Source organism: Sebastes fasciatus, chromosome 11 (assembly GCF_043250625.1).
Source record: "Sebastes fasciatus isolate fSebFas1 chromosome 11, fSebFas1.pri, whole genome shotgun sequence".
NCBI lineage: Eukaryota > Metazoa > Chordata > Actinopteri > Perciformes > Sebastidae > Sebastes > Sebastes fasciatus.
Genome location: NC_133805.1, coordinates 35465524 through 35480496, shown reverse-complemented (window position 1 = coordinate 35480496; position 14973 = coordinate 35465524). Strand labels below are relative to the sequence as shown.

The following is a 14973-nucleotide window of genomic DNA, read 5'->3' as shown; positions in this document are numbered from 1 at the left end:
TTCAGCCGCGGGGATCTTTTAGTGTATTGACGTGAGCATAAGACTGGACAGAACATTTTAAAAATGAGGTTAACATCATATTGGAGGACTGGGTATAAACAGTTCCACAGCAGCACATGGACGGAGCACCAGTCCCTGTGATACAGAGTGAGCATGTTAGATTAGGAACGTGTTGCACTGTGGGCTGCTTGTAGCCTTACTGTTGATAGGCTAACATGTCTTCATGTCGGTTTATAGTGACTCAACCCGAAAAATGTTTTCGAGATTTCCTGATGGCTCTGGTACAGACTGGAGAATGAATCATCTGTCAAGCAGCCAAGAATTACAGGTGTCACACAATGTCATGATGAGAAGCTAATACAAGACAAGGTTAAAGCCTGGAACACACCAGGAACGTCAGGAGCGCGTGGTGGCTGCGTGATTCACACGTTGGGCGTTCACACCAGCTGCGTGTCTGCTGCGTTTCTGCTGCTGCAGCTGTCAGCCCTTTCTTTCTACATAGAGTTTTCCTTTTAATGGCCATTTAACTTCATGATAAATATTATTTATATTTATTTTAGACAGAGAAAGGTTAAGAAACGTGTGGTAATTAGTAAATAATAGAAATAATCCACCATTAAAACTCCGTACTATATTCATTCATGGAGCTCTCCAAGTCACTGCATGTTCTACAACACTGTCCGGCACATATTTCAGAATAAAAGCCTTGTGTTAACAAATGAAGGAATTCTGTCCACAGAAAAAAGGCTTGAGGGCTTTTATTTTTAAATGAAAGCAGGAAGTGTTGATTTAAAAATAAGTCTTTACTTTTTTTTCATCTCCGTAACATATTCTACAGATAGACATCAAAACTGTAGTAATGTTGCTGGTATCATGTCAATATACAGTCAATAGATCACCTTCACTGTCTGTTGCTGCTGTGAGCATCAAAAATAGGCGAGACCTCTATTCTCTAGAAGAGACGCAGCTGAGATGTGGTTGTGACGCGTCTCACACGGGCAGTATGGCTGCTCTAACCTGTTAACAAGGACGCCGAAATGAAAAACAACAGGTAACGCAGCCGCCACGCACTCCTGACGTTCCTGGTGTGTCCGGGCTGTAACCTCCCCTTCCAAGACTCTGACGGGAGAGTGAGTATGTGACTGATTAACAGAATGCAGACATATTAGGACAAGCTACATGAGGGATTTACACACATGATGCTTTAATAGAAGCATTTCATGTTTCACTTTTTCAAATCTGACTTTCAAAAAGTCATTTAATAGGATAATAGGATAGGATAGTAATAATAATTTAATAGGAGGGAAATTCAAGCCAGGTGGCAGACAAAGGCGGGGATCTAGGCGTTCTGTTCCCCGGCATCGCAGACGGGCTTTTGGTACGTGAAACATCAACTCTCTGGCGGGGAAGGAACCAGAGCTGGTGCGGGAGGTGGAGCGGTATCAACTAGATATAGTTGGGCTCACCTCCACGCATAGCTCTGGTTCTGGAACCATACTCCTGCAGAGGGGCTGGACTCCTGCCAAGGGTGAGAGGCGCCGGGCGGGTGTGGGGATACTCACAAGCCCGCGGCATAGCGCCGCTGTGTTGGAGTGCTCACCGGAGAACCAGAGGGTCACCTCTATGTGACTGCGAGTCGCTGGGAGGAAGTCTCTGACTGTTGTTTGTGCTTATGCACCAAACAGAGATCTAATTAGACATTAGACATTTACTCATCAAACAGTGGAGACATTTCTATGTTTACGACCTCAAATGTCTTTTTATTCACCAAACCAAACCAGGGGGGGGTTTAAGGTTTCAAGAGATGGTTTCACCTTGCTGGCAGTGGGGTTACAAGTTCATACCAGCATCAGCCCCTCATTCATTTCAATGAGATCCCTGTGTTGACGCAGCAGGGGTGCCCACACACAGGGGTGCCCACACACAGGGGTGCCCACACACAGGGGTGCCCACACACAGGGGTGCCCACACAGGGGGCTCCAGCAGCCTTGGTCAGATGTATCTCACTGCCTTTTCTTCTGCTGCTTTACACTGTTTTGCGATGTCAGTCAGTCTCTCAGCCAGCTCATCATACAACAATCAATACAACTACAATGAAATAATGAGACACTAACCTGACGCCTTAAAGCACTGATGTGATAACAACCCAAGACCTCTGGCCTTTTTAAGCCAACTTTATATGTATGTTGAACTTCAGTTTACAGCACACACACATACAGCGCAGTCTCCAAGCAGTCAAATACGTTTAACATACTAAACTGTTGTATATGGCTTGTTGTTTAGCACTCCTAAATGAACACATAATGTTCCTGTCATACTAAATGCTATCAGTCATGTCTGAAACACAGCTGGAAACTGTGGCAGGACTCACCCGTCCCTCCGTGTTGGCAGGCCTGGCATGGCGGTTGAACACGTGTGCTGGGTCTTTATGATAAACCTTCAGACATGAGTGGGATGTGATGGTTCTAGAAGCAAACAGAGCACACACAGCGACAGCTTAATGTGCGTGTGTGTGTGTGTGTGTGTGTGTGTGTGTGTGTGTGTGTGTGTGTGTGTGTGCAGCATGCAAATGTAATAAAAGCTCCCTCTCAACAGATTTAAAATGGTACTTATTGGTATTGTTGTAAATTGTTATTTTGAGGGACGCTTTACATTGTTCATATGCAGTCATTAATATTTGACTGGCTCTTTGTTCAATATAGATGATGTGATCCGTGCTGGATGTCAGATCTGCTGGTCAAATACGACACAGTATATTTAGATGAATGTTGAACACTGCCTGTCCTCTGTTACCTCACCAGCTGTTGAGACTTTCTAAACCAACCCTGACTCCTGGAAATTACATTCATATACTACTATTTTGCAAAAGTAAATACATTTTATTTATATATCACAATATCACAAATCACAAATTGGCCTCAGGGGGCTTTAGAATCTTTAGCAGCCAGCGGGCGCACCTGACCCTGGCCGACCTGTTTTCCTAAATAGGTTACAGTGGCTCCACCAAACTCACATTTGGCCAGATTCAAAGTGAGGAAGCTTTCTTCAACCTCGCAAAAAAAAAACCTAGGGTTTTAATGTTCTCAGACCAAGTGTGCCACAATGTCATCCAGATAAACTTCACCGTTCCGAACACCAGCTAGGACGATATGCATGAGGCGTTGGAATGTAGTGGGTGCGTTTGTGAGACCAAACGGCATAACTGTATACTGTAACAGGTTGTCGGGGGTGATGAAAGCGGAAATCTCAGACGCCCGAGGAGTCAAAGGGACTTGCCAATAGCCCTTTAACAGGTCAAGTTTGGTGACAAACTTAGCTGAACCAACCCTATCTACACAATCCTCCATTCGGGGCAGAGGATACGAATCGGGTTTTGTTACTCCATTTACTTTCTGGAAATCTGTATTGTATCCAGCTTGGGCACGAGCAGACACGGGGAGCTGCACGCACTGGAACTGAGGACAACTAAACCATTGTTTAGCAGATAGGTAACCTCCTGCTGGAAGAGTGCTCGTTTAGTAGGGTTAACGCGGTAAGCGTGTTGTTTAATCGGGGAATAATCACCAACATCAATCATCGGCGGCGGGCGCAGCGTGGGACAAAGGAGTAACTACGTCGACATCACAAACGAAATATGGCTTCAACATATTAATGAGACACACACGGGACTTTCTTCTGTGATCTGGGGCACCGATAACATAGTCAGTTTCACTCAATATACTTTCCATAACATACGGACTACAGAGCTTTGCCTGAAGGCCAGCACCAGGGATTAGAAGGACAAAACTTTGTCACTTACTTTAAACTCTCTCTTTACAGACTTCTTGTAGAATTATTTTTATTTTTTTTTCTGAGATGCGGACAGGGCGCTGCGTGCAGCATCACCAACTCACATAATCCAACACATTTTGGAGGGAGCTAACAGAGTCGGAGAGATACTTTTCTTAGAGCAACCGCAAAGGACCACGCACGGTATATACATATATATTTATCAATATTAGTTTGCTGTCAATCTGACATGGTGCTCTGTTTCCCTCCACATGGCACCCCAAATGTATAGGCTTCTTGGGAATATTATATATATATTATATAGCAGCATTGCCCAATGACCAGCTCGCTGTACATCATCCCTTACTTAGTAAAAAGGACTTTCTCCCATTCAGACATATAGAGTAATCCTCTCACACATGTGACTGGACACAGTCAATCCTTGTGGCAGCACATTACTCACTTTTCAACGGTAAAGTACGTACTATATGTCATTTTAGGTTCACCCTGTTCTGTATTACAGTAATCTAGGAGGCACCCATGTTGGTGCACTTCAGTATGTCAGTTTAACTGTTGGTTAGTGCATCAGAAGGCCCTCACCTGATGTCGTCCAGGTCGTAGTAGACATTGCGACTGGTGTCTTTGATGTAGATGGCCATGTTGGGAGACTGCAGCATCTTCATGGTGAGCTGATGAGGGAAGGCGGTGACAAACAGAGCCTGCAGCGCGTCCTGACTGCTGATCTCAGCAGGCATCCTGACCTGCTTTGTCTCCTCCCCATACTGCAGGTACAACACACCTGAAAGCACACACACACACACAGGGCTTTAGTCTCTCACAGGATTGTACGTTGTGATAATACTGACACATCCATCAATCTGAATGCATCACATCTGACATGAGACCCTGTTCACAACTGCCATTAGAATGCGTCTTGAGTGACCACCTGTGATCTGATCTCACTTCCCCGCTCTATATGCAGATAAACACACAGTAAACACATGGCTACTACAGTAGCTGTTGTGACCTAATATTACAGGAATATCAGTAGTAATATCCTACATATTCCTGAATTTGGGTCAATTTTATTAACATCAAAATAAAAAGGTTATTGTACCTGCGGTACCTGTAGGTTATTGTGCCGCCGGCACCCCCACCATTGCCAGTCACAGCAGCGTACAGAGCTTCAGAGAGCCGGGATGAGAGAGGGCGAGCGGGTGTCAGCTCAGTGCAAAGCAGCGGAACAAAAACAGTGACCCGTCACAGACAGTGTGATAATAATGCACTCTGCGTGCCCAGTCTGATTTGAATATGTTCCCTACAAATGAAATACAGTTGTACCGACAGAATCTAGTCGAGCACAGAAGCCGTTTCCCTTCCATGTCTCAGAGAGCAATAGAAATGCTGCCAATCTTGCACTTAGCACCTCTAAAACTAAAACTATTTTCTCTGAGCTAACTGTCTCCCTCCGCTTCCAGTCTTCATGCCACGCTAGGCCAACTCAATGTCGGATCTCAATGCGTCTCGAGTGTGTTCACACCTGTACTTAAAGCTGTCCACTTGTGATCCGATCACTCAGGACGCATGTTAATACCAGGTCTGAACAGGGCCTAAACAGAATAATGGCTTTATTACAGTACGTTAACTGTAATAAAGCCATTATTATAGTTAATATACTGTACATATCCATAACATATCACTCTCAAATAAATCACTGTAACAATGGCGGTGATTCACAGAGTGATTGGGTGAGAGGTCCTCTTATAGTCACAGGTGGGTGAAAATCTTTTACAGTTGATGCCGACCTCAACAAATACACCATATTTTAAGAAATTTTAGGGTTTTAGACAAATGACAGTGTTTATTCTACTGAGTGCCATCTGAGGCAATGATGTCATCATCCATTAAGTAAGAACTCAGTTTACCATAATGCACCTGTTGGCTTTACAGAACCTCAGAAGCTCGTACAGAACCTCTACCTGAAGCCTTGAAAGTTACCACAGACCTGAGCCAGTACTCCTCTGAAGCTTCACAGAGATGACATTTATTGCAGGATATATGTTGTGCTCCTTTCATTTGTCTGTTGAAGATCCTCTACTACGTACTCTACTGCGTTGCTTTACTGTAATATACTTTTTTTTTTTTCCTTTTACTGTTTGTAACTTCTTATACGTATAAATCATTCCGGGTTGGTGTCTCATGCGCGCTCGCGTGTGTCTACGCTGTTCAGACTCAGACTCCAACACAAACTACAGTGAAGCACCAAAACCTCTTGGTTGTATCTAGTGAAGCCGTCTGTTAAACAGTGTTGGCCGTAGTCGGAGGACGCGGGGGAGACCGTAGCTTTGGTCTCCAGGACTGGAGTCTCTGCTGTACTCTGCTCCTCTTCCTGCCTTCACTCACACACCGCGCTCCTTCTCGCTCGCTCATCTCGCTCCACTCTCACGTGCATGTGCGCACACTCCACACTGCAGAAGAGTTAGTTTAGCTCTGAGAATATCTAGTGAATGAACAGTGGACGTTTGTGCAGAAATAACTGCTGCAGCTCCTCCAGACCAACAGAGGTTTCCCGTGTCTTGTGAAGTGACGGGGCTCCGCAGAGAGAAACGTTATCGTCTCCGACCAAAACTCCGACGTCTCCCCTGTTCCCTCTGGCCGCGGTCGGGAGGCTGAGGCAGGAAAAGCCAACACTAGGATCAGCATTGATTCATGGAGAGACCTTCGTCTGGTCAGCTAACATTACTGCCCAGCAGGTGAAATATAGAGTGATATTGTGCTTTTAGCTGACGTGTGTCTCCTCACTGTTTTGAGCGATGCTCGTTCATGTCTATGTAGAGCGAGCACAAGCGCCAGCAACAGGACGCTGACTTTAGTTGACTTAACGGCCACAGGTGTCGCTGTTAACAAGACATTCTGATTCTTACATAGAGTCCCTCTAAGTGCAAAGAGACATAACAATTGAGGCAAGACAAAAAACAGACCATACATTGGGTAACATGACGGTAACAGTAACAGCAAACTAATAGTCTGGGGTTGGTCCTTGGATTTGTGTGTGTGTGTGTGTGTGTGTGTGTGTGTGTGTGCGTGTGCGTCTACCTACCAGGCAGCCTCTCTCTTGTCTGACCACTTGACCGGCCCACAGGTAGACTTGATCTGGCTTTGCAGCCCCTTGTAAAGGGGACTGTGGGGGGCAGCACCTCTCCATCAGACATGGTCTCTGAAGCCAGCGGGTCCTGCTGCTCCACCAAGCCCAGCACACCTACACAGGGGGGGCTTTCAGAGGGCCGGGGACTCCACGCCTGGATGGAAGGAAAAAGAAGACATGAGCAGACTGAATGAGACTAAGAGTATCTGGGATTGTAGTCCTGCAGGGAGAAGAGTGGCATGGACATTCAGAACAGGACAGTCAGCTTGAATGAGGGGAGGGTGGGGGGGGGGGGGGGGGGGGGGGGGGGCAGCTTCTTTAGAAGGACACTATGCAGTCGTAACAAGGACACAAACACTTTCACAGGTTCTTCTTCCACTGCTTTCAGGCATCAGAGGAAATCTACTGTCCTCTACTGCGTGTCTTTACTGTCCTCTACTGCGTGTCTTTACTGTCCTCTACTGCGTGTCTTTACTGTACTCTACTCCGTGTCTTTACTGTACTCTACTCCGTGTCTTTACTGTCCTCTACTGCGTGTCTTTACTGTCCTCTACTCCGTGTCTTTACTGTACTCTACAGAGGATATCTTCATGGGTTTCCATCTGTATTTCTATGTATTGGTCCCAGCCAGCACTCACATGTCTGTAACATCCACAATGCTTGCCAGTATTGTCTGTTTGTGTCTCGCTCACTGTGGCAGCCAAGTAACCAGCTCTAATAAGAACCACAGAGATAATGTGGATCTTCCTTCTCTTCACCTCAGAGCAGTTCACTCCACCACAGCCAGATGTTGTTCAGTCAGTCAAAACCACTTTGATAATATACAGTACATCCTTAAATAAATGCCAGGACTACTTACTGCTGCTACTTCACAATAAATGTGTGAACTGCGGGAGGGGGGGGGGGCTTTTATGTAAATTGTTGAGTTTGACATAACAGTTATCAGCAGACTATTACAACAAAGAGAAGGCACATAACATAACGCGCTCCTTTGAGAAGAATATGATGAAGTTTTCAAAGGAAATAAGAAGTGCTACAGAGTCCACCACTGAGGAAATCAAACACTAATGACAAAAAAAAACATTTTTCTTAAGCAGAAAAACGACATCAGCCCCTGAGTATAGCGAGCTGGGATGCTGGGGTCCAACAGTGTTAGCTTGGCTTCGGCTGAGCCGCAGCACTGCCAGCTGGGACGATAAGGACTGAGCTGGTTATGTGGTACTGGTGCTACGGTTACAAAATGCTCCCAAAGGAGGCGTGTGTTGTCAGTGACATTGCAGAACGTATCCTGATGTGTTTCGATGAGGGATATAATGCCTTCTTATAAAAACACAGCAGACTTTCCATTTAACCAGACATCTCGCAGCACATCTGGTAATTGTTTGTGTACGCTCAAAGTAGGAGTACATATTTGCTACAGAATGTATGCTTTCCACAGATGTACCACAACAACCACACCATGGGCCCCAGATATCTTAAAACATTAAAAAGGAGGTTCAAATCCTAGTATTTTAGAGAATGTTTTTATTATTATTATTATATTTTTTATGATAATAATAATAATAATAATAATAATAATTATTATTATTATTATTATTATTAGTGTTGTTGTTGTTGTTGTTATTATAAGTTTTTTATTTTCTTAATTTTATTTAAATTTGAATGCTGAAGTTGTTTTCCCTAGTCCACTTATTGTGTTCGTCTCTAAGCTCGTCTACTTAAAAAATTGGTGTAAAAATTGTTGTAAAAATTGTTGTAATTACGAACTGTAAATTGCATATATGAAAACAACCTCGAAAAAAGGGAAAAATAAAGTTTGAAAAAAGAAGTGTAAAGTTGCACAAAATGGAAATATTCAAGTAAAGTACTTGAGTAAATGTGTTTAATTACTCTCCACCAGTCAAATGCAATCATTTTATAGCCTATTCACCATTTCTTAATTTTCTTAAATTGATATTTTTGTATTGCTTATTGCTTATATTCTGTTATTTTATTATATAACATTAACTTATAGATAGATAGATAGATAGATAGATAGATTCAAGATAGATAGATAGATAGATAGACTTTATTGATCCCCGCAATTTACATACTTCACAAAAACAGGCATCACTCACACAAACGATACGAGACAAGTACAAAAAACACGTATTATTATTAATACGTACTTACAAAATCTCTATATACATACCAACTACTACTTTAAACTAGATAAAAGAAATAAAAAATACAATAAAAATAGAATTAAAGAATTAAAGATATATCTCTGCTTATATTATATTATATTATAATATATGTCTTTTCATATTTACTGTTTTTCTCTAATGGAGCCTCCCAGTGAAAGTGTTTTCACCTGATTGTACTTGTATAACCGGAGTGAGTGACAATAAACATCTTGAATCCACAAAAGAGAAGTAAGAGTCTCTGAGTTGTAATACTGAGCCATGAGTAGAGTGTTATCTTGTGTTGACATAAACAGGACTTCTTCTTTGAGGGTAAGACGTGTGTTAGGCATTTAGCTGTAATGGTTGAGGTTAGGGAGGAGTGCTTTATGTCAAAGAGGGTCCACACAAGTACAAACGTGTGTGTGTGTGTGTGTGTGCGTGCGTGCGTGCGTGCGTGCGTGCGTGCGTGCGTGTAAAGCAGTGAGTTGATCAGAGGTGATTGGTCTGATGTGGACTTCCTCTTGGCTTAACTGATGTTTGCAACCTGTCATGTGCACAAATGTTAACACAAACACACATACGAGACACACTTGTATGCACACACATAACCACTGAGTCACTACACTGTAATGACAAGGTAGTAAGCCACACTGGGCTGAATAATGCTCTGAATAACAGCCCACTCATCCACAGCACTCTGCAACACACCAGGAGAGATCCTCATCCGTCTGGGTCGGCTCCCGCAGTCATCACTCACTATTCCAGTTATTCTGCTGACAATTAGTGTCATGAATCTGTAAAGATGCTAACTTCTGATGAATGAAGCTGTTATTGACACACACCATAGTGGATATTGGAATCAGGACTGGACTGGGACAAAAAATCGGCCCTGACATTTTGGCCCAGACTGGCCCTATCACCGGCCATTTGTGCTGTGTGTACCACGTTTTGTTGAAGGCTCTCTCATACTTGCCAACCTTGAGACCTAAAGATTAGTGAGGATTTCAAAACCAAAGCGAGGGGTCTGGGAGTCCTCCCCACAAAAAGTGTGAGTTTCAGAGACTTTGTTTCCTGAATTCTGGTGACTTTAAAACAATGAAAATAACAAAATAATAAGTACACTGCAACAGCACTTTAATGTTAAACTTCTAATTTTACCTTTAAATCTCATGAAAGAAGACTGAATAATTCGTCCCTCTGGCATAAACTTTGCATGTGAATATCTAGCATAAACTAATAATCATCAGTTATAATTATTTTTTTTGCCCCTGCTGTCTCTTTTTTAGGATTATACATGCCCTACAGCGCCAGAAACAGGTTAAAAAAAGTAAATTTGATACACATTGGGAGAAATACAAATTGTGACCCAGAGAGGAAACCGGGAGAGGGCGATGAAAAACGAGAGTCTCCCGGGAAAATCGGGAGGCTTGGCAAGTATGCTGTTTTGCCCATCTGACAGATACTGGGATACGTCTGGGAGGGATAAAACCATGAGTGATTACCCTGCATTAAGTCACAATATCAATGATGCTGAATTCCTTATTAAAACATGTTGTGAGCTTCAGATGGGTCTCATACAGTATATCAGTAATACATTAGATTATCATTAATGTTTGTTGAGTCTTATCGGACCTATCACATTCAGACTCTGATGGGGGGGGGCCAGTGCCAGCCCCCACTTTGGCCCCGCCCCTGGCATACAGACATAAGCAGACAGACAGACACACAGAGAGAGATGGATAGTAAACAGCAGAGGATCAGAAGAAACAGATAAATGCTCTTCTGATGTGAACAGCCAGGCTTCAACTCGTGCAGAGATTAATAGCGCGGTGCTCCCGTTCACTACGGGAACCCACGCGGCGCAAACCCGCTGGCTCTGCGCCGTTATGTATTACCATTATGAATCTCCCAGTGAACCTGATATGGAGAGGGCAGAGGAGATCCGGCAGCTTGTGAGAAGCTCCGGTACGCCTGAAAAAATCATCACGGTACACCAAGGAGGAAAATGAGTAAAATACTGCGTACCGCTACGTAGCGGTCCACTTCGAGCACTGCTCATCTCTCATGACATGTTGAGCCAGGCAGCCCAGAACTGCTTACCGCTAACTCTACACTCCCTCCCTCATCTCTCTCCCTCTCTTTCCCACTGTGGCCGCCCGGCACAGAGCAATTGGGCCAGCCCAGTGAAAAATTAAGGAAAAGAAATGGGCAGATTTACCTGTTTTATGGGCCCAAAAAAAACGCCCGGGAAAACGCCCGGTATGCCAGATGGCCAGTCCAGCCCTCATTGGAATGGAAACATAGTGGTCACCCAGAATGAAATCAGCTAAGGGGACGTGAAGGAGTAGTGGTGGTCTGAGAATCACGATATGTCTAAACTGACAGTGAGACGCAGGGTGGGTGTGGGGCGGGGCTTGTGCAGGTACTGTGTAGGTCATGCAGAGTTCAGAGTTCTCCTTTAAGTGACGAGCCACTCTTCTGAGTTTTGCTCAGCTTTTTATTAATCTGTAATATTTCTTTTAACCGTTTAACCGATCGGTTAAAAGTCTTAATGTCGGTTAACGGTTAAACGGTTAAAGGGACTGTTTGTAAGAATCAGAAATGTCTTGTTAACAGCGACACCTGTGGCCGTCAAGTCAACTAAAGTCAGCGTCCTGTTGCTGGCGCTTGTGTTCGCTCTACATAGACATGAAGGAGCATCGCTCAACACAGTGAGGCGACACACGTCAGCTAAAAGCACAATATCACTCTATATTTCAGCTGCTTGGCAGTAATGTTAGCTGACCAGACGGAGGTCTCTCCATGAATCAATGCTGATCCTAGTGTTGGCTTTTCCTGCCTCAGCCTCCTGACCGCTGCCGGAGGGAACAGGGGAGACACCAGAGTTTTGGTCGGAGACGATAATGTTTCTCTCTGCGGAGCCCCGTCACTTCACAAGACACGGGAAACCTCTGTTGGTCTGGAGGAGCTGCAGCAGTTATTTCTGCACAAACGTCCACTGTACATTCACAAGATATTCTCAGAGCTAAACTAACTCTTCTGCAGTGTGTGGTGTGCGCGCATGCACGTGAGGTGGAGCAAAAGAGCGAGAACGAGCGTGGTGTGTGAGTGAAGGCAGGCAAGCAGAGGAGCAGAGTACAGCAGAGACTCCGGTCCTGGAGACCAAAGCTACGGTCTCCCCCGCGTCCTCCGACCGCGGCCAACACTGTTTAACAGACGAGCTTCACTAGATACAACCAAGAGGTTTTGGTGCTTCACTGTAGTTTGTGTTGGAGTCTGAGTCTGAACAGCGTAGCCACACGCGAGTGCGCATGAGACACCGACCTGCAATGATTTATACGTGTAAGAAGTTACAAACAGTCCCTTTAATTTTTGACATTCCTGTTTGAAACCAAGCTGAAGTTCTGTTAAAACCAAAGTATTGGTGGCAGAGGCTGGTGACATACAGTAGAGAACAGACGACAGGTGAGGACGAAAGGAGAGTGAAATATAGAGATACAGTTTATATTTACTCGTTTTCATGACTGGCAGGTAAAAGATATTGCGTTCTATCTGACACCCGACGCAAAGCGGCGCACAGCATAGCGCACCTGTTAGTTTCAGACCGCCTAGCGTTCACGTTGTGTGAGAAGCAAATGCACTTGCTCCCATCTGAGCGCCTATGATGGTCACAGCCACGCAGGGTAATATCATTCCAGTTCACACTCTCTCATCTCATTAGTTTACTACCTACACAGGTTCATTTCATTTGCAGCCAACTAAACCTAGCAATTAACATCACATAGTTAACATCACATATTGATTTGTTTATTTGCGTTTAACCTCACACTGTGAGGTTAAACATCTTATTATTTGTTATATGAATCATTTGTTTCTTTGTATTGAGTTAGCTGTTGGGGGGTAGCTGTCTTCCTGGTGGAGATAGGGGCATGGCTGAAGGCTGAGGACTCTTGGGCTGCGTTCAAATAGTCAAATAATTACGTCCCAACGTCTTTTCCTAACCACTTTTCCTTGACCTCAGTGGAAAACGTCATGAGGTCAAGGAAAGATGAGAAGGAGAATTAAGAAGGAGTTAGGAAAAGACAACAGCGGTGTTAGGAGAATCCGACTGCTCTTTCACTAGGCTCCGTCATTATGATGCGACGGCGGCGGATGTTAGTGACGTCAGTCTGCCGTGGTGAAACTACAATGTTCTGAAGATGGACTACAAAAGGCGCTGCTTCTCCCCGTGCGTTATTAAATAGGTCTTTCAGTGACAGACTCCTTCAACTGCAGTGTGTGAAAGAGAGATACCACAGCTCCTCCTCCTCCTGCTGCTGGAACACTCTATCATCATATAATCTCATCATCTGACCTAACGTGGAAAATCATCACTTCATTACCAAGGTTTGGATTGAAATAAACAGGAATATATGATAAATATGAGTTAATTGTTCGAGTTATGGAGAAGGGGTTGGACCATATACTGTAAGTGTAGGCTGGACTTCTTCCAACTTCTTTTCGAAATATTCGTAATATGAATTTATGTTGATTATTTGTTAATTGGTTGTTTACTGTTCATTTTATCAGTTATTCTTGTTTTGTTTTTTACTGAGGTATTTATTACATGTTCGAAATAAATAATTAATTAAAAATAAAGTGAAACGAAATGGTTGTCACTGTCCACTAGTATTAAACATGAATCCCAATTAGTGTATGAGCGTATGAAGGTAATATGCAAAATAAGCATATCGTTTTTTATTATGAACGGCTGAATGGTGCGTCGCTTTACATGCTGCAAGGAATTGTGGGATGTTATTCTCTCGTTTCCTTTGGTAAAGGATGGTCCAGTGTATCCTATGCTAAAGGAGTTAATAAAGGAAGCATTGAAGCTCCTTTCCTTAACTTTTGGTGAATTCGAACGGCTCTTATCATGGCTGCTACTGAGGTACTTCTGGGTCATTTCACTCAGTTAGGAACCTTCCTAAGCAAAAAGGACTATTCGAACGCAACCTTGGATCCCGGAGCCAGCTCGTTGGGCCAAACCAAGTGCTGTCATGTCATGGGGGGGAATTTGGGTTTAGTTAGTGCTGCTTTGTATTTAGTAATAGTGCCCATCTTGGTTACCCCCTTGTGTGCTATTTGGTTTGGCCAAGCCCCTATATACAGTATATCTGCCCTCATGTGTCATTGTGCAGGTCAGTTTTGTTCAGTGAACACCTTGTTTAGTTGTGAGAATAAGTATAGTTATATTGCTTTGACCTCTTTATAGACCTACGTATTAAATTCTTGCACGAGCACATCCGTTTCCTCAGCAGAAAAACTCTGCTTCTCCAATTTGCTGAATCGGCCTTTTAAATAGCAATGGTAGGAGTGAGAGCATGCTGTAGGAGTCTCGGGAGACGTCACGCTAGGAGGTGAGATTCAACATGACGGTGCGCAGTCGCTAACAACAACAGATACACTGTCTTTTTCACTACTTTGGACGCTTCTTCTTCATTACAACCTACGATACTCTATTTCCCACTCCGTAAACCGTAAACCAGAACGTAACTCCCACACACTGGAGGATATAGCAGACCTGGAAGCTTTCATCGACCATCAATACAGCCAGCACATAGAGGCCATACTCAATAGTCATCCATTAACTACAGTTTCAGACGATCTGAATGACATTGAGTGACTTACACCTAACCATCTTCTACAACTCATGACTGAACCCAACCTGCCACCAGGTCTATTCAAACAGGAAGATCTATATGCAAGACGCAGATGGAAACAAATATAATATATCTCAGATTTGTTCTGGACACCGTGGGTAAGGGAGAACTTCCCATTGCAACAAAGACAAAAATAGAACAGTGACAGGAGAAATATTGTGGAAGGAGACATCGTAAGGATAGCAGACTCTAACGC

At 43.8% G+C, this 14973-nt stretch overlaps 1 protein-coding gene across 1 annotated transcript in view; it reads right to left on the bottom strand.

The window, feature by feature from the left end:
- The window catches only part of LOC141777799 (uncharacterized), a 133526-nt gene that overhangs the window by 68072 nt on the left and 50481 nt on the right, over positions 1 to 14973 (bottom strand). Inside the window, exons 3-5 of the mRNA XM_074652363.1 lie at positions 6869 to 7067; positions 4369 to 4567; positions 2372 to 2465 (exon numbers count right to left, since the gene is read on the bottom strand). Of these exons, the coding sequence (XP_074508464.1) occupies positions 2372 to 2465; positions 4369 to 4567; positions 6869 to 7067 (492 nt within the window). The remainder of the gene's footprint in view (positions 1 to 2371; positions 2466 to 4368; positions 4568 to 6868; positions 7068 to 14973) is intronic.